The sequence below is a fragment of the Aythya fuligula genome, chromosome 18 (assembly GCF_009819795.1).
Source record: "Aythya fuligula isolate bAytFul2 chromosome 18, bAytFul2.pri, whole genome shotgun sequence".
Classification (NCBI taxonomy): domain Eukaryota; kingdom Metazoa; phylum Chordata; class Aves; order Anseriformes; family Anatidae; genus Aythya; species Aythya fuligula.
The window spans coordinates 9,278,248-9,297,263 of record NC_045576.1 but is presented as its reverse complement, the minus strand read 5'-3'; the positions used below and the strand labels follow the sequence as shown (position 1 = coordinate 9,297,263).

General features: G+C 36.2%; 1 protein-coding gene across 2 annotated transcripts in view; it reads left to right on the top strand.

The window, feature by feature from the left end:
- Window positions 1-18,551, top strand: part of PITPNC1 (phosphatidylinositol transfer protein cytoplasmic 1) — an 88,213-nt gene extending 69,662 nt beyond the window's left edge. Inside the window, exons 7-10 of one of the 2 annotated variants that reach the window (XM_032199613.1) lie at window positions 6,190-6,345; window positions 7,080-7,143; window positions 10,544-10,662; window positions 14,013-14,073. In XM_032199613.1, the coding sequence (XP_032055504.1) occupies window positions 6,190-6,345; window positions 7,080-7,143; window positions 10,544-10,662; window positions 14,013-14,018 (345 nt within the window). In that variant the 3' untranslated portion in view covers window positions 14,019-14,073. Of the gene's footprint in view, window positions 1-6,189; window positions 6,346-7,079; window positions 7,144-10,543; window positions 10,663-14,012 lie in introns of both variants that reach the window. The other variant, XM_032199612.1, reaches the window with a different exon arrangement.
- The last annotated feature ends 465 nt before the right edge of the window (window positions 18,552-19,016 follow it).

Genomic DNA, 19,016 nt, shown 5'->3' with positions numbered 1-19,016 from the left:
TGGTTTTCTGATATGATCAAGCAGTACTAATTACACAGTTGCAATTAAGCTAGTATTTGTGATTTCAGTTATTTTTAGCTTTAGAGTGTTCACTTGTCCTTGGTAAGCTGATTGTGTCAAATCTTAAATTTTTCATTCCTTTCTACATTTTGACTGCAACCTTTCTTTGCACTTGTGCATCAAATTATTCACTGATTAACTTCACAACTAACTTCAGCAGTTTTAGTGTTTTATTTATATAATCAAATGATATGGGTGTGTATATATTGCACAGATATCATTAATACAGGCAATAATATTGGAATTACCACTGAAGGCTTCATGAGATATCCAAGGGACCCAAAGCATCAGACATTGAAAAGTCAAAATATAGTTAGCTGGAGGCTTAAGAAGGGTTGTCATTGCATTAAGGAACATTTTGAAGGAACCTCTGCCAATAATACTGAGTGATCTTGACCAGAATCACTTAAGTGATTTGAACACCCTTAAGAGTGGAGGGCTTATCTGTCAGTGCATGCACAAAGGACTTAAATTACAAGGTGGATAATGATTCAGAAGACAGTTTTGTAAGCTATTACAGACACGCACAGAGTCCAGCTCTGTCCTCTATGGAAGCATTTTTAGAAGACTGCAGGAGGTAAAACTGCAGGAATTCTGGATATCCCAAAGCAGATAATGCTTGTTAATTTTAACTTAATGACCATCTATGAACCTCATTGGTAAGTGACCACCAGAGTCCTTACCACTGCTCCTACACCGTAAATGTAGCTTTTTTATAAACATGGACCTAAAACCCCTTAATGTTTTAAGATGTTTAAAAGTAGGGTTCTAAAGTAAGAAAGCTTAAATCTAGATCTAAGCTAATAGGTGTGCCTGTTTTTCTATAATAAGTCATACATTTCCAAATCTGAATGTAAATGTTACATTGAAAACAGAATTATATCTTTATAAAGGAAGTACAATCCTACAGGTAAGAGGATCTGTCTTATTTCCTTGTAACTTTACCATCAATGAATAAGTATCGCCAGCCATCACATATTCCCCATATAGGCATGTATATTTATCTAAATTATAGAAAAGAACAAAACTGAGCTGTGCTGAAGGGTGAGGGCCTCAAGTGAATCATTCACTGAAATGAAACATTTACTGTAGATATGAGATACTGAGCAAAATGTTCTTTGCCACTATATTCAAGTTCTCGGAATTAGCAGTGCTTCATTTCCTGTTTATAACAAAGCAGTTGAGTTGGACACATGGAATAAACTTTTTAAGCTACCTTCAAATAGAAAGATTTTGTGCAGCTGCTGCAGTTTCCTTCTTCAATTGCTGCCTTTTTTTGACTTTATCACAGCTGCACTGTAGTAGGTCCGGCTTTCTACTGTCCAGGTTGAATCTGTCACATTCTGAATCCATCACATGCCTTATCCAGAAAACTATGATGGTTGAAATAATGCAGCTGCCTCAGCTCCCACAGTGAGTGCATGTAGCTTTCAGTACCATAGTTCAGTACTGGACATTAAAACAAATGAAAATACCCTTTTACTTACTAAAGTCAGCTGTGAGCTCACATGAAGGCTGACTGGATTATCATAATTTAACACCTCAAAACTGTCCCTGTATTTATAATTCTTTAAGTATTTAGCTGACACTTCCAGAAAACACATTTTTTATGGAAATTCAAAAAGGGAAAAAAAATGTGTTTTAAAAATTACTCCAAATAAATCTCTATAGTAGCGTCTTAACATCAACAAAGCTTTCCAGAGCACTAGGCTAAGTAAGCTAAAATCCAAAACCTAGCAACTAGAGGTGACGGTGAAATGCCAGATCCCATGTATTAAAACCATGAAGGATTGGTTCTGAAATTCAAGATCAAACAAATTGGTTTTCAGCTTAAACAAGGAAGAAAAAAAAAAAAAAAAAAGACAACTTCAAAAGCATACTGGTGGAATATATTGCAGTAGGAGTCTGAAAAAAATGAATCCATGCATGAGAAGGAAGGCAGGAAGAATCTTTTTCTGGGGGCATTTGGATACCATCCAGTAAGAGAATAGGATGTATGGCTTAAGCACAATGCACTTTCACCTGTGGAGACCATATGCAGCTTGAGGATCTTTTCAGTGCTAAAATGACCATACAACCAGCAAGTCATTTTTGAGACAGACCAGTCATGAGATGAGCAAGGTGTCTCATACAAGCTTCCACCTTACAGACAAAGGGAGGGCGGTCCTATTAGCAGCAGAGTAGTATGGGATCTTCAAATCATGCCTGATACCATGGCATAGTTAAGGGAAAGTATGCACATTAAGATTTGGAAGTTACATTCCTATAAGCAACAAAAGTGTTTAATTATTTCACTTCAAGTGAAAAATAACATTTCAGAATTAAATGTGAAAAGGCCTTACAACAAGCCAGTGCTGTATTTTCACATCAGTGCTTGCCTTCTGGAGCAGGGGTTACAGTTCCACATCTGATGACAATGATGTCTGCAGTCCGTGAGGTACACTAAGTAAATAAATGCTAAATACAAAATAATGGGATCTCCGACTGTAAGTGTGCTGACTTGGGATCTGACAGACGTGACCTAAGTAAGAAACACGGGGAGAGTGCCATGTTTGGAACCATACCCATCCCACTGCGGCTTTTACTTAATTTCGCTGTAGTTTTATATTTTATTCTCAAATAAGCCCAGCTCACAGGTAATGATGTTTCTGCTATGTTAGCAGAAGTGCTATTTTTAAATCACTCTGCACCTGGCAATAATGTATTACAAATACAGAGTAGGTTTTACTCCTCTTTAGCAAAAGGATTTGCCAGATGGGCTTTCCTAATAAATTGGGTCTGATAAAAGCACAGGAAGGTTATTTAAACAAAAAAGATTTTTGCTATGCCATTACATTTAAAACAGATTGAGGATTTTGCCAGTAGACAAATTAAGAGGAAAATAGTGAACAGAGGCAGTGTTCTTTGGATGATGGGTTCTATAGAAAGGAAGGCATGGGTGGCAAAAATAAGGTACACATAAAATAGATGACCTAAATAATATCATGAATATGGTTTCAGATGTAGGATCAGCTTGCCTCGTTTCCAGTCACTGATAGAAGTTTTTCAGGCTTCTGTTTGTCATGATTCATGGCCTAGAGAATATGCTTCTTCACTTCAGCCTGGTGCCTCTGGCATGTGTTAGGCAAATTGCTGTACCTTTCACAGGCAAAAAAAAGGAAAATCCATGATCTGGTATGGCGAGTGCTCAGCTCTTCCTCCCAGGACCTGGAGAGATGTGGGCATGATGCAGGAATCTAATTTGTCCTACCTGACTAATCTAATCAGCTGCAACATGAAGGTCAGGAGGAGGAGCAGTGCTGTGTACTGGTACTTTTTTCTACTTGCATTTAATAAAAAAATATCATCACTGCTTCATTTTTTTTTTAGAAGAACCTGATGTGCCTAATTGCAGAAAGGGTTCCGTACTGTGAATCTTAATCTGAGGTTTCAAAGCAGTGAGTTAGGCATTTAAAATCCTTCTGGGTTGTGGCATTCACGTCAATGTTCTCATTGATTTCAATGGAAACAGACGCTGAAGAGTGTAACATTAGCAGTCCTGGTCACACCAAAGGTCTTTCTGGCTTGGGATGCTCCCTGTGGCTGTGACCAACAGCAGAGGCCAAATAAAGGTTTAAATATAAGGAAACATATGGAAATTCTTCCTCTAAATACTTTCTCACATAAACCATAGCACAAGCAACTCCTGAGCAAGAATTAGCATCTTTCTAAAATAATCTGAGACTGTAAGTACCTAATTTTTTTTAGCATCTGGGTAAAACAGCCAGTGATATTAATTTTACTTAGGGCAACTCACCGCTGTAAAACATTTATGCCCTTTGAATTGATGACGAAGAGATTAAACTCTCATGTTCACTTTGCTTAATGTGGCTGTGTGTCTCACATTGCACTTCTCAGCTTATACACAGCCTTCACATACTGCTCCCAGTGAACCAGTTTTAACTCACCCAGGCAAGCACACAGTAACGTCTTTAACACACTGAACTTTCATACAGCAGTCTGGAAATCTGTTTCTCTGATTCTTTTCTTTCTCCTGGCTTCCATTCATCAGTCTACAATTTTGTAGTACCAATATGTTAACGTTTTCAGAAAGGCAGGCAGTCCCATTAAAGCTATTAGATACAAGTTGCCTATACTGTCCATCATTGCCTGGCTCTTTGCTTGAAGCTGTCCAGCCAATTTGTGACTACACAGCATGTCCTTCAAGAAAAATGGACATGATTAAGGGAAGTAAAAGTGGCATCTCTGGGCACTCTTAAAAGCGTTTGGAACTAGGAGTGATGTCATGGGTGAACTGCATTGCAGTAAATGGGTTGTTTGGGGGCCACCAATTTAAAAAGGATTTCCATTATGAATCCACTTGTCTGCTGGGTTAACCTTATTAAATTAATTAATAAATAAGCAAACAAACTAAAACCAAGGGTTGTTGCGGTTTGAACAAGACACAAGTCTTATCTATGACTGAGCAGTCCTGCAGTGTAGCTGTTCATTATTTAATTCTTACTTAAGGATTTTGAAAGTTTGGTAGCAACTCAAATTCATTACATTAATCTCTTTGGACTGTATTGATGTTACTCCATTATGGATCTGATTATCACTGAACCGACATAAAAGTATCCCTGCTTAACACTCAGTATTATTAAAGGGTGTATCCAGAGTGCTTAATGAAGACAATGGCTTCATCCCACCAGTGTATGTGTATGTAAGAAACAGCAGACCATCCTTACATAAAATTACTATTTTCTTTTGATTTTCCTTTTTAGAAATACTTATTTTATACTGCAGTATTTTGCGGGAATATTTAAAATGATACTTTCTTCAATCTATTTCTTTACTTATGGAACCATCTATTAGAATTTTACATCTTAGTTCTTTTTACTTTATTATTATTATAGTGCTTGCTTCAGGCAGTAATCAGCTATAAAACAGCTCTTTCAGCCAGAAAATATCTAGATCAATCTGAGGTCAAGCTTTATTGAGTGCGAAGAATAGCAACAGCATGTGACTATGAGTTGTGATATACAGTGGTATGTTGCTATGATATATGATGATGCTGAATTGTTTTTTTATGGTGATTTAACTTTGAAACTTTATTATACTGCAAGTTTAAAGTTTCTATTTAGAAAAAGAACATGTCAGCAATAAAAGCAATGACTTTCACAGAGAAGGAAGCCTGTCACCTCATTAGAACTTTGTAAATAAGCTTTAATGACAGCGCTTCAGTTTATGGAAAAAAAAACAGAAACCAAGTCAGGAGATAACTGCACACACTAGAAAAAAGGAATGGTGCTGAATGCTATGTAAGATCACAATGGAAAGAAGAAATTAAAATCCCAGTAGCCTTATTGATTTGCTAGGGTTTTTTTCTGATCATCTTCCATTGAGCACATAATTAAAGCATACTTAGATAAATGTTTAACAGCTTTTCTAATAAAGGATGAATTTAAAAGGGCTTCCCAGATCTCAGCTTTGGGCAAGGCAACACAGGTGAACACTGGTAGATTTTACAGTTGGTTAAAGACAGCCAGTGTTGAAATCAGTGCTTCATAGTTTTGCCCAAAAGCATCATAACTCAGTTGTAAATAGAAATAGCCAAATTGGAGTTTCATACTTAGGCAGAGATCTAGATATACAAGTTCACTTAAAATTGCAAAATATCAGCCAGGGTCACATCAGTGGTGATGCGTCAAAGCTTAAACTGGACATGATCTCATGAAGACAGGCATGGATAAAAAGCACCTGTAAGTCACACTGGGGGAGCAGTGTAAAAACAAGTCCTAAAGAAACAACATTGCTTCATTGCTTCCAAGGGCCGTAAGTAACACTTGGAGTGCATTGCATTGGAATGACTTGCAATAACATATTTTCCTATAGTAGAAAATGTCCTAGATCAAATGAGCTCCAAAGTAGCTTCCAAGAATGCCATCAATTCACTGGCATAAAAGACAGGCATAAAAGACAGGATTGGACATTATTATATCCTGGCGCTCATTTAAGCCCATTTCATTTTACTTTTTCATGATGTTTATTAGTGTTTTCATATTTTATATCTTACCAAAACATTTACTTTAGCAGACAGACAAAGAGGACTTCTCCAGGATTTCTGAGTATATTTGCTTTGTTGTGCAGGATCCTAAATATTTCAAGTCACAGAAGACTGGAAGAGGCCAATTAAAAGAAGGCTGGAGAGAGACCCATCAGCCAATTATGTGTTCCTACAAACTTGTGACTGTGAAATTTGAAGTCTGGGGACTTCAAACCAGAGTAGAACAATTTGTACATAAGGTCAGTGAAACAAGAGCTGTTTCTTATCCTTCACGTAAGCAGAACTTGAGTACTATCCTGCACAGGAATATAACTGTGACTATGTTGGAGGTAGGAGGCTTAGCTGAATCTCTCTCAAGGTCTGAGACGTCTGGAGCAAATCCAAAGAGTTCATCTCTGGGTGTAAACTTGACAAAGCCTGGAGTTACTTGGGTCTAAGACTGAGAAAAAATATCAGTAATATTTTCAGTGCTGTGATAAATACATGAGCTAAAGGATTTGTGAGTATAAATGAGTAATGTACAAGTTGCAATGATGTACAGTGTTTCTTACAGATAGTGGGAGAGCTTTCCAATCAGTCTAGCAAAAAATGAATTACTGAATGGCACAACAGGCAAATGATAATACTTTTCAGAGTTGACTTTCTACTCATCCAAAGAATTAATAAGAAAAAGGAAAAGAGTTCCAGTCTGTTTTCCCAAAGATTATGAGATTCAGTACATATTCCCAAATGGCTTCCCATGCTAGGCAAAGCCACGCTGATGTGATCCAGCATTGGCAGTAGTTCCGTTGTGAGTGGGAGGTTGGACTACAAGACCTTCAGAGCCAGGATGTCTGATTCTCTAGGGTATGTCTTCTTAGAGATAAAACTGACAGAATATTTTTCACATTAAATCTTGTTGAAAGTCAACACTGTCACTTTTCTAAAATGTTTTGGTGCTGCAAAGATATTTAACCTTTTCCTTGTTTCACAGGTGGTCAGAGATATACTACTGATCGGTCACCGGCAGGCTTTTGCCTGGGTTGATGAGTGGTATGGTAAGTGTTCTCCAAATTGAGCTCTTTGAGATAAAAAGCATATCACAATTAACAATTTTCCATTTGCTTTCATAGACCATCAGGTCCTAGCATAAGTTGTTCATGAAAGAGACAGAAATACGTTCAGTTTCTCTGGAACATACGGAGTTCATTTATGGCAGGTTCTTTGCTAGCAAGGATAGATTGTATTTTTGGCAGCTGGTAGGCATCATACAGGGATGCCTCTATATCCTATGCATCTCAGAGTATACATCAGTCCAGTCATCCTGCACTGTAGGCAGATAGAAGCTCTTGTCTCTGCCAAGAGTCATCTATATGGAGAGCTGCATGCAGGTTTTATTAAAGCTTCTTATTAATAATTTCCATACTGCAAACTCCTAGGGCCTCTGATCTAACACATTTTCAGCTTTTTATGAAGGTTTTAGAGTGATAATATGGATTGCAATAACGAAAAGATAGAACTCTAATGTCCTTTCTGAAAAATGAATATAAATATAAAACCCTCTGGGTCTGATTGAACAGCAGCTGCATGCAAAAACTGTTCTGAATCCATGCACCAGCTGTAGTATTGGGCATAAGTTCACAGGGTTTGTCCTTTGTACGTGTATTTTCAGTAAGATAAAACCATAATCATAGATACTTGTAGAAGATAAAATATCCATCTAACATATAATAGTTATTTGGGAATATAAATATCTTTGAGAATATCTTATAAATTGAATAGTGCATGAAAAAGCTTAAGCTGTAATGATTATAAAAATACTGAAATCTACTAATATATATATTACTTCTATTGCGTAGCCATAAACTAATGCAATAATTTTATACCCAGTAAGGAAGACTTCCAAGAGCTTTTTTTTTTAAGTTTCGATATATATATTTTTTAATTTCTTACCTGAAATGTAGTGATCTACTATTTTCCTGCACAAAATGAAGTCTCCTGTGTGTGTGCATTTATAAGGATAAGGACTTTTGAGAACAATAGTTACCTGACTAGACTATACTTCTGCTGTTTATTCCCCAAAACAGAAAAAAAAATGGAGATTAAATTATTTCCCCGGGTAGATCACTTAAGATGTTTTCTAAATTGACTTTTTGACAGCTGATTTAAATTGATACAGTTATTTTTCAGAATAGATGCAGTTGTGTTGACTTTTCTTACAAAATGTAATAGTTTCTATAACATTAGAACCATGACTGATTTTAATATGTACTGTTCTGACTTTATGTATAAAATAATCAAAGAAAACAAAGAAATTTTAACTGATGACTTTAAATAAAGAAGCCTGACTTCACACAGTAATTGAGCCCAGAAATTTGCCCCCAAAATACCTCTTAAAGACAAGACAAAGTAACAGTACTGAGAAGCCAAGAGTGATCTGCACTTTAGCAGAGCTTTTGATAAAAATGACAACTGAGTAATCATGAAATTAAACACATGGAATAGTTTTGGCCCAAAAATATTTAGCCACAGATTCTTAACTCTTAATATACCCTGTCAAAAATACTGCTTCTACAAACAAAATACCTCAGTACACAGTTATCTGTGGATTTTTACTGTCATGATGTGTCTTATTAAATAATATATTGTAATTTTAGTATGTACTTGTCAGGTGAAGTACAAAACCTGAAAAATCTCGGCTTTTTTAAAATAGATATGAATAAAGACTAAATATATAGCAAGGCTTACAAAGGAAGAAGAAAAGAAAGTGCAGAATGTTAATTTAGGTAACTCTCTGTGCTGTCTGCTGTCTTTATAGCTCTGCAGTGTTCTGAGAATAGCAGGTGGTAAGACTTGCTGACTAGAACCGAGTATTTCATTATCTTTTTAAAGAGTCTGCTTGCTGTAAATTATTACCTTTTCAAATTAAAGTTTGAGAAAGACTGAGATGGTGCAAGTCAGCTAAACTGAATCAAGTAACCAGTATATTAAAATCAATTATCAAGCATACTATGTTACTGATATTACTGATTGATTACTCTTACTGCTACTGTAAGTATGAATGTGTCTTGTTTACTAAACTGGATTTAGCTTTATTAAGAAAAGTCTACTTTCAGAATGTTAGCTACTAATAAAGAGCATGTTCTTTGCTTGGCAAAATGCATCTTAGCATGTTATCTACATGGCTTATCAGCTCATCTTCCATTCCAGACAACAGGGGAAAAAAAAAAAAAAGTTGAAAGAGTATGTTAGTGGTATTCCTTGTTTTATATTGGTCAAAATCTTAGATTGCACTCCATTTTCACTGATGAAGTATTACAGCATGTTACTAATATAACAGCTACAGTTTTATCTTTCCTTAAGAGCTGTCTCATAAAATGCATCACGACCCACATATCGCATAACAAGAAGTGCTGTGATACAAAGTGCACAAATCCAAATGGCACATAATCAACTTGAGAAAAACAATAGCCTCAAGAACAGAACCATGGCGTACATTACCAAAAATGGTACACATTTCCAAGTGTACTGTGCTAGTAAAGTGGTGTTTAAATTGTATGTATAAAAGGTTGATGTCTATTTTCATGAAGCTCCGTAATTATGAAATAATTGCAAAGAATGGACCAAAATTGTGACAGCCATTGTGTTCACTTATACCTTACTCACAAGTAAAATACTCAGAAGAGTAAGGTCACAAGTCAGCTAATTGGATTCTGAATGTTTTTACTATTAGTATGATTTACGACAAAAACGTCTTTAAATCTTTAACGATTGCTTTGAGTTGCATAGCAAGCATTTAACATACTACTTGCAAGTTGGACAACATCAGGCATGCCTAGACAATGATAAATGATCCTACCAGTAGAATTACCCTTATTTGTAAAGTATGTGTAATTTTTATAATGCATTAAATGGCTTGAGGCTACAAAGCTATTAACATATTCACTATTAATCCACTTTCTGGTGTAATTAAGTGTTAGCTTCTGGAATCTGAGGTGATGTGTGTTTTAACAGTAAAACTGTTTGCTGGTTTTGAGACACACTATGCAAAGATAATATAAAATCTTTTAGAAAGTTCCTGCAAAGGTAAGTAAATCTTTACAATATTTCTGTATCTGTCCTTTATTCTAAGGGATCTTCTAAAATCTTTTTAGAAGATCTTGGCTTTTGCCAAGGCCTGCACTTCAATACTTTTTTGCCTACCTTATGCTACACAGATTCTCCCAAACAATTTCCACTCCTTCCTGTTCTCTGACTCCCTTTGACTTAACCTTCTTACACCTTCCTTGGCTGATATAACTACCTTTATGAGTCAAATTTCATAAAGCTAGTTGCTCCATGCTTTTTTTAAATCTTTTTTGGCTTCTGCTGAAAGACTATGTACTCCTAGAACCTTCTTAAGAAATTAAGTTTGCATTGAATCAATGGAAAATGCCAACAATTTTGAACTTTTTACAGATATGACTATGGATGATGTTCGAGAATACGAGAAAAATATGCATGAAAAAACCAACATTAAAGTTTGCAACCAACATTCATCTACTGTGGATGAAATAGAGAGCCATGCCAAAGCAAGAGTATGTCAATTTTTAAAACGTATTGCCCATCCTTAAGTAATATACCTGTACAGATCAGAGAAGAGCAGCCAACTGATCTTGCTGATCAGTCAGTGGAATTTCTGGGCAATTTTGCCTCAACAGGAACAGAATCTTTCTCCATGAAGTGCAATCCTTTCTTTTGCACTGTAAACTGCCACTGATGTAAGAAAGGGTGGGGTTGGGCTTGCATACAAGTCCCTGTCTTCGGGGAAAACAAAATTCTCTAATTTGAGTTGGATGCATAAAGCAGTAGTTAAATGTCAGTTCTGCGTTCTATATTTGAATAGTTAAAAAAAATAAAAATGCAAGAGTTCAGACTTCTTCAGTCAAAAAGCCAGGAACATGGAGAGTGGAAAATTTCTGTGGGACTAATAAAATTCTTTGCTTCACCAGGAAAGAAAGCTAATGACTTATTCACTAATTTTAATGTCATCATTGATTAGCTACCAACAAGGTGAGAAGTACTTTCAGAAGTATATACCAGCAATCTGTGAAAAAGGGCACATTGATGTGTAGGTGCTCTGATTCAGATTCTGGAAACCGTAAGACTGCAGGTTCCTAATTTAGGCACCTCCAGTGGATGCCTAACATTGGAAATTATTAGTATCTGCAAATAGAAAAGATGCAGTGATATCTGCATCTAAAAATGTTATTGTTTCTTTGTTTCTGTGAACAGAGCAAAGATGGTTTTACTCAAGTAACAATTGTGGGGCAAGGCCTGAAGTCCTAAGTCCTTTGTTCTTGGTAAAAATTCTCACCAGTATGAGATGTTATCTACAGGATAAACAGGAGGACAATTCTTGTGTTTGTTTTGCTGCAGTTCCTTGGCATCAAGGTTACTCCTTACCTGTTCAGTGAATAGACTTTGGCTCTACGCTTCAGGATTTGGCTTTGTATGAAATTTGCCATCCTGAGTTCCCATGTGGCAAAATTACCATTGAGGTCAGGACAGAATTTGTCATTTTTGAAAAAAAGAAAGAGCAGGGATATATTTCACAGTCTGAGCCTTCTAAGCTCAGGGCAAGGACTTGTTTTACTTGAGAGTATATCAGAACAGAGGTGAATTTAAGGTGAGTATAAGTTAAAAAGCAAAATTCAGCTGAAGGGATAATGAGTATTTCATGTCTGAATTTAAAATTTACAGTCTTGGAGGATACCTTGTAGTAAAACTTCAATCAATTTCCACTTAAATGGCCAGTAAGCTGAGAAATCATCCTGTCTGGTTTCACTCTGATTCATTTAAGACAAGCTTTATTTTATTTTATATAAGAGTCCTCAATCAAAAATAGCTGAGATAAATTCATGGTCTTTGATGTTGGGGTGTTTTCAAACAGTTTGAGTTCAGAAAGACTACACACTGTTACAGAGCAAAATAAAGTGTAAATCAGCAAATCAGGTTCAAATCTATCTCCAACACAAGTAGGTGTTGGAGACACAGTTCCTCCTGTTTATTTAACAGACCACCTGTTTATTTCCACCACTTATCTCAGATTTGAAAAGAACTTGGTCCTCCCTCCTAATAACTGGCACTGGCACAGCTCTGTGGGCTGAAAAGGCCCCTGGAATGTAATCTGCAGTGAGGAGAGAAGGCAGCTGGCAACTTGTTTGGTTTTGTTTATTTAACATCATGTTGTAATACAACATAAAGCTTCTTCTACCTAACATCTGCAGCCAAGGCTACAGATGAATGCAGCTGGCTAATATTAAAAAGTATCGATGTACTGAAAATACATCATTTTGCCTTTTGTATGGTAAGCTCTATGGCCAGTCCCATGGCTCAGACGCTCAGATATACCAGAATTTTGTGTTGATTAAAATGCTAGTGTTTATATTTCTGGGTTGTTTTTTTGTTTGTTTGTTTGCTTGGGTTCCTTTTTGAGCTTTGAGGACTCAGAGAATCTATTAAATGGCTTCATGAAACTTGAATGAAACTGCTAAATTGTAGTCTTGAAAAGGAATGCCATATACCACAAGATTTACAAAGATGTCACACAAACTGACAACAATGGATGAGAAAGAGTAGAGAATGATAGCAGTAATGTCTTTATCATTTGCAGAACTTAGTTCTTTATTATTTGATTGTGAATCATAAATTATCCATATCCTACCACACTCCCACGGGGTTTTAATCACATCTCCCAAAGATTTATTATGTTTTATAAAATAATTACCCAGAAAGAACTCAGAAGAAATATTACAGGGCGTCTTCTCATGTGTTGGGAAGAAGGGGTTGTTGGTTTCTGTTGTCTTTGGTAGGAGTCAGCTCTTTCAAATAGTATTTTTCAGATACTGGGTTTTGCTCTGTTCTACTGGGGGTAGTTTGAATATTTTGAGTTTAATTGTGTGATTCTTTCATACATACAGATTTACAGTGGTGTTCAGTGAAAACCATACAACTTATTTCAGTTGGTTTAGTGGACATCTTGCAGGCAGTATAGGCATGAAGCAGCAGGCTTCAGAATGTCATACAGATTATGTTTTTTCTCATGTTACCCATTTGCAGCAGATGTCATTCATTTAGGATCTTATCAAAAAAAGTTTTGGGCAGCTCAGTTTAGAAAACCTTATGCTGGGATTGCTCTGCCCTCTTGTGGGTTTCTACAGCACTGTGACACATTGGTCACCTGCATGAGAAGAATTTCACTACTTCTGAAACATCCTGTGGACCTGATTTTCCATAGCAAAGTGGCTTTGACGTTTCATCTCATTTTGCCTGTTTTCCAGGGATGTTGGAAAATGTGTTGTGACTATCAGGTCTGAGGGAATTCTTTAGGCATTCTTAGTAGAAAAGCATAATGCCCCAGTTCTGTGCAAGCAATAGTAACTGGAAGTCACTGGAAGCTCTGTTTGGGGAGAGAGAAGTTTTGATAATTGATAATTGCAGCAGGGAAACAAACCAGTGCCAGGCATTTGTCAGTTTATGTTCATAATGTAGACGAACAAAAAAAAGTCAGTTTTGTTTTGTTTGAAGTTCTGAAAAATTCTACTTGCTGACTGTGTATCTAAATATATTCTTTAATTGCCTGTGAAATAGCTTGATTTTTCCATCAGTTACTGATATAATACTCATTATTCAGTTCAGACACAGACCCAGATAGAACCATTAGCACGTGCTTAATGTACTTCGTTTTCTTTACATTGGCCTTTTATTGTACTCCAGTCAATGCATTAAAATAAGATGGAATTCATATGGAGAATCATTGAATGATACGCATGATAAGAAATCACTTTCTGATTTGAAATTTGGTTGGAAGTAGTTTAACTGAGTTAATGAAATCATTTGAAATTATTCTAACATGTCATTTGTCTTTCTTTTCTTCTTATTGAAGACATGACAATGGATGAAGTCCGAGAGTTTGAACGAGCAACTCAGGAAGCTACCAACAAGAAAATTGGGATTTTTCCACCTGCAATAGCTATCTCTAACATTTCCATGCCTTCTTCAACCCGCAGTGCTCCATCTAGTGCTCCATCAACTCCTCTCTCCACAGATGCTCCCGAATTCCTAACAGTTCCCAAAGACCGGCCTCGAAAAAAGTCTGCTCCAGAAACGCTCACTCTTCCAGATCCAGAGAAAAAAAAACTTTAAATTAACTCAGCATGATTCCTCCTGATAAGCCATGTCTACCACAGCAAGAGTAACATAATACAGTTTCTAGAAAGGTCATGGTGGTTGGTTGGTGTTTGTTGGATTTTTTTTTGTTGTTGTTCTTGTTTTTTGTTTTGTTTTGTTTCGTTTTGCTTCAGATAATCTCACTGTTGTGGAAAGATTGCTTCTTTCCTCAGGCTTGATCCTTAAAACCTTCAGAGAAGTGCATGCAAGAGAATGTAATTTATATATTCCTAAAGCAGTGTTCCAAGCCATATGGTGCATCTTACTGACCTACAATGAAATAGTCTGAGGAGAACCCTATAAACGAAAATAAATCTTTCTGTAGCAGTATCTCTACGTACAAATCCACATCTAGGTCATAGCATTTATAATTAGGAATAGATGCTCAGTAAAGCTGCCAAGGACTTCTGAGGCAAATTTGTGCCAAGCAGAATGCAGGGTTAACTGGATAAAAAAGCTCCAATTTTCTTCTTTTATAACTGATTTTAAAATCCATCCTACTCTCAGGCTTTTCATGTATGTTCATAAACCTTTGACCTGCAATTCATTGTACGTGAACACCAACAGCAATCACTCAGATTCATATTTTGCTTAATATGACTCAGGATTTGGGGCCTAGCTAACAAACATGAAACTTTTCAAACCTAAAATACCACTGTATTGAAGCCCCAATTGTAATTAATTATACTGACTTTGAGGCCATTGAACTATTTCTATCTTGCACAGAATTTGTAAAAGAAACCACCTATTTCTTGTAGATAATGTATTTTAATAGCTTTCCTTTTGTGATCTCTTAAGTTCATATTGGTGTTCCAATGATGTTCCATGTAAAAATTAAAAAAAAAAAAGAAAAAATGAAAGAAAAAGAAAAAGCAGCTAAATTGAGCCAGTTGAGAGGGAAAACCAATGAATTTTGTCTTGTTCTCACTGAAAGAAGAGTGGTAGTTACCCTGTAAGACCTTGAATGTAAAGGAAAGAAAATACGAGATATCCTTTTTCTTTCCTGGCTCTCACCATTCCTAAACAGCACAATCTCTACTAACAAAAAGCTAGTTCCAGGCTTTACCACCGCCTTTAGGGAAGGAGTGAATAAAATAAGTCACTTGGAAAAGCAAATGAATCGTGGGGCTGTTCAGTCCATGTAGGGTGACAATAAGGAAACAGATGTCTGCATGTGAAATCACTCTTCAATCTCAGGAATTAAAACTTAGAATGGATGCTTCCCAGAAGGGAAGTGTAGATTGAGGGGGGAAGAGAAAAATGAATTGCAAAAGTGTTCTCTTCCTTCCTTCTTTACTTTTCAAAATGTAAACTCAGTGAGAAACTTTCCCTCTGACCCCCATTTGGGGTACTTTTTTCTCTTTCATACAAATTGCTATTTAATTATCTATCTTGATGGGTAGCTGTAGTAGACATTAAATAAGCTGCTGTTCAATTCCCAGTGAATGATAGCTGTTACATGAATGATACAATCAAAGTGGGTGATATTTTGTACCACTGGTGACGTGGTACATGGATAAAGAGAAGAGAGTCCTCCAGAGCTGAACTATCATTGAATACTGAACAATCAGTTTGGGGATGGCCTTTTACCTGTACAGGACGTTTGTGCCATCTTCTCAGCACAATGTAATGATTTGACCGGCTTAAATGCACTGAACTTCTCAATGGCTGTAGATCCAGTAGAAGTTATGTTGAATGTGTGGTATTTATAGGGTAGTTTTAGTAGCAGGAGAGGTAATTCCACTGTCAACCTGCACTGAGAACAAGTGTATATTTGATTAATAGTTTAAACCCTGTAGCTAGCAAAATCCAGAAGCTCTTTGTAGGTTAGCTATGGTCTGACTTCATGCTTCCTCCCAGTTACTGTCCATGTTTTGCTTTGCATTTCTTCCCAGAGTTTGTAATTCTGTGTAGCTAGTAAGCTGACAGGTGATGATTTTTTGTTTGAAAAAAAAAAAAAACCGCTGTGATGCTGCAAACAAAACTTTATTGCATTAGTTTATGATTTCAGCTTTAAGAGTGTGCAAATTAAGTAATAATGAGTATAACTGGTCTAATCTTTATTATTTATTTAGTAGCAAGATTGAGACATTGGCAGAGAAGGGAAACCTTTTAAAAGATAAACTGTTGTTGGTTGTTTTTTATTTCCTGAATTTAACTATGTAGAAATAGTTTAGGTCTGCTCCACCTGATGAAAGTCTATTTTTCAATTAATTTGTTGTTTGTCAAAGAAAAAATTGCCCAGCTCTAGTTAGTCGTAATTTTCTTGTGCTTACATGTTACTGTTTCTATAGAGGTTTTGGCATCTGGGTTTGTTACAGATTACTAGACCAAAGCAGTTATACCTTTACTCATGTTTAACTGATTCATTTCAAATCCCATGTGGATAGGATGATTATCACACCGTGTAGGTTTGGGAGGTAAGGCATGTATGAAAATTATTAACATGCCTGAACAGGACACATCTTATAGCTGTGTGACAGATATGTAGGAGAAAGACACTGATCGTGTCATGGAAAAAATGCCAGACTCATTAATGCTGTGTGTCCATTGGCATGTGCTGCTGCCATAGTCCTTCCACCAGGCAGTGCTGGTCTTGAGGAGTACCAGATTTATTGACCAAACAGCCTGAATTCACTGCTGGCCAAAATAAGGTTCATGATCATCCATGCTGCTTACTAATGAAGGCAGATTAAAAAAATCTAGATATCTTCATTGCTTTGGATAAGAAATATGCCAGGCTTTTACGATGTTAGTAACCTCCACCATGTTCTACTTGGTTTTCCCCACCAGTCAGTAATTAACCAGTTTGTCCATAAGAAGTTTAAATATCATCTCTGTTCCTGTGTTTTTTTATTTTGGTTGGTTTGTTTTTATTTTTAATTTTATGCAGGATAGCTTCTGGAATACTCCACAAAATCACACATGAAATGGAAGGGAAGGTCAGAATGCTTGGGTAACATCTTGAGGCAAAGGGGTTGTTTTCATTACTGATTTTGTCAGAATGCTTTCTACTGCATTTTCAAGCATCTTTATTAGGAGAAAAAAAAATGCAGGTATTCATTACTTTTTTTGCAAAAATAAATGATGTAATTAGTGAATACATCTGTAGAGGGTATGGTGGCACCCAGCAAAGGTGAATGGGCACAGCAGCTGTGTATTGCTATTCACTGCCATAGTGAAAGGAGAATTACATGCTATAATTCTGCCAAGACTTCATAAGGATTTTTTCACCAAGGAGAATACAGTTCAGAGTAAATAATCTGATGACTTTGTTAGGGCTTCTATTAAAACCTTCTCCCAGCTTTGCTCATATTTTTATATATTTCTTGTAGAACAATTGTAACAAAATAACTGGCAATTGCAATCTTCAGAAGGGCAGACCTCCTCATAAATTAAAAAAGGAGGCACCTAGGAAAGGAAAGACTATGAGAAGCAGCACATTCCTGAAACACACACTTAATGGGATTTCTTATGAATGTAATTGCTGATTTTGTAAATGACTGGATAAATCCTGTGGAAAGAAAGTATTTGACCTTATTCTTTGACTTTTTATTATTATTATTATTATGGAAGGTGATTGTGTGACATCTAGTAGCCATTTTGCATTAACTGCTGCTGTAGAGATTTTGAAATGGAGATATTTGTTCCTTGACTTATTTTGTAACAAGACTGCTACAATTTGTTAAAACTGCTTTGAAGCTTGCTGCACTATAACTTCCAAACAATGTGTTATCATTTGAAATAAGCCAAACATGTACGCTTTTTATGAGTTAGTGCAGTAAGAGAGAATTCATGATCTTGTCAATAGGAGCTTTTTTTGTTTCCATTGTTTGGACTTGGTTTTATATGTGTAAGTTAAAATTGCTAACTACGTCTAACAATGTTTTGCTTTAAATGAGCAGCATGGTCATTGAATTACAATCTCCTGTAGTTTTGTGGTGTCACTTAAACAGATTTCATTGGTTTATTTCATTTCTGTGATAATTCCACATGACTCTGAATGTCCAGTAATTCATTTCTTTTATTTAGAGTTCTGATAGCTACATTAGGTAATCCATTACTACCATCAAAGAAGGACCAAGTTTTGAATTGCTCTGCATTTTAAACAATGCAAGGCTAAGCAGGAGAATTTGATTGTCATATTTTTCATCCATTTCAGTTAGTTTTTGATTTTTCCTAGTTATTTATTATTTTTAATATTGTATTTTTCCTCGCATTTTGTTGTAAATAAACTACCAACAAGTATTCTTTACAAGTGTGGCTGTTTTCTTCTACTCGGTCTTCTCTGGCAAGCAACATGGCCATTAACATTTCTACCACCAGCTCTGCAAGTCACTTCCTCAAAATTAAATAGCACAAAGAATTGGCATTGTAAGGGAAATTTAAACCGCTTAACATCTGCTAGGTCTTGTTGCTCCTCAGCTTTTAAAGATTTTATCAGGGTAGCTGTCCCCTCGGGCTCATGTTAGCCCATTCATTTGTAAATGACCATTTGGTTGATAAAGAATTTTTTCAGTAGGGAGCCATTTCTAATTCTGCATGCAGAGTTTTGCAGCGCACAGTTGTAGTAAATACTGGAAAAGAGAACACTGGAAACCTCTCCAAAGACAAGAATCCTTCCTACCTCAAGTCATTTCATTTCAGTCAATGGAAATGTCAAGTGTACAATGTGTACAATGATTCTTTAAGTTTTTAAGCAAGGGCTTACTGCATATGC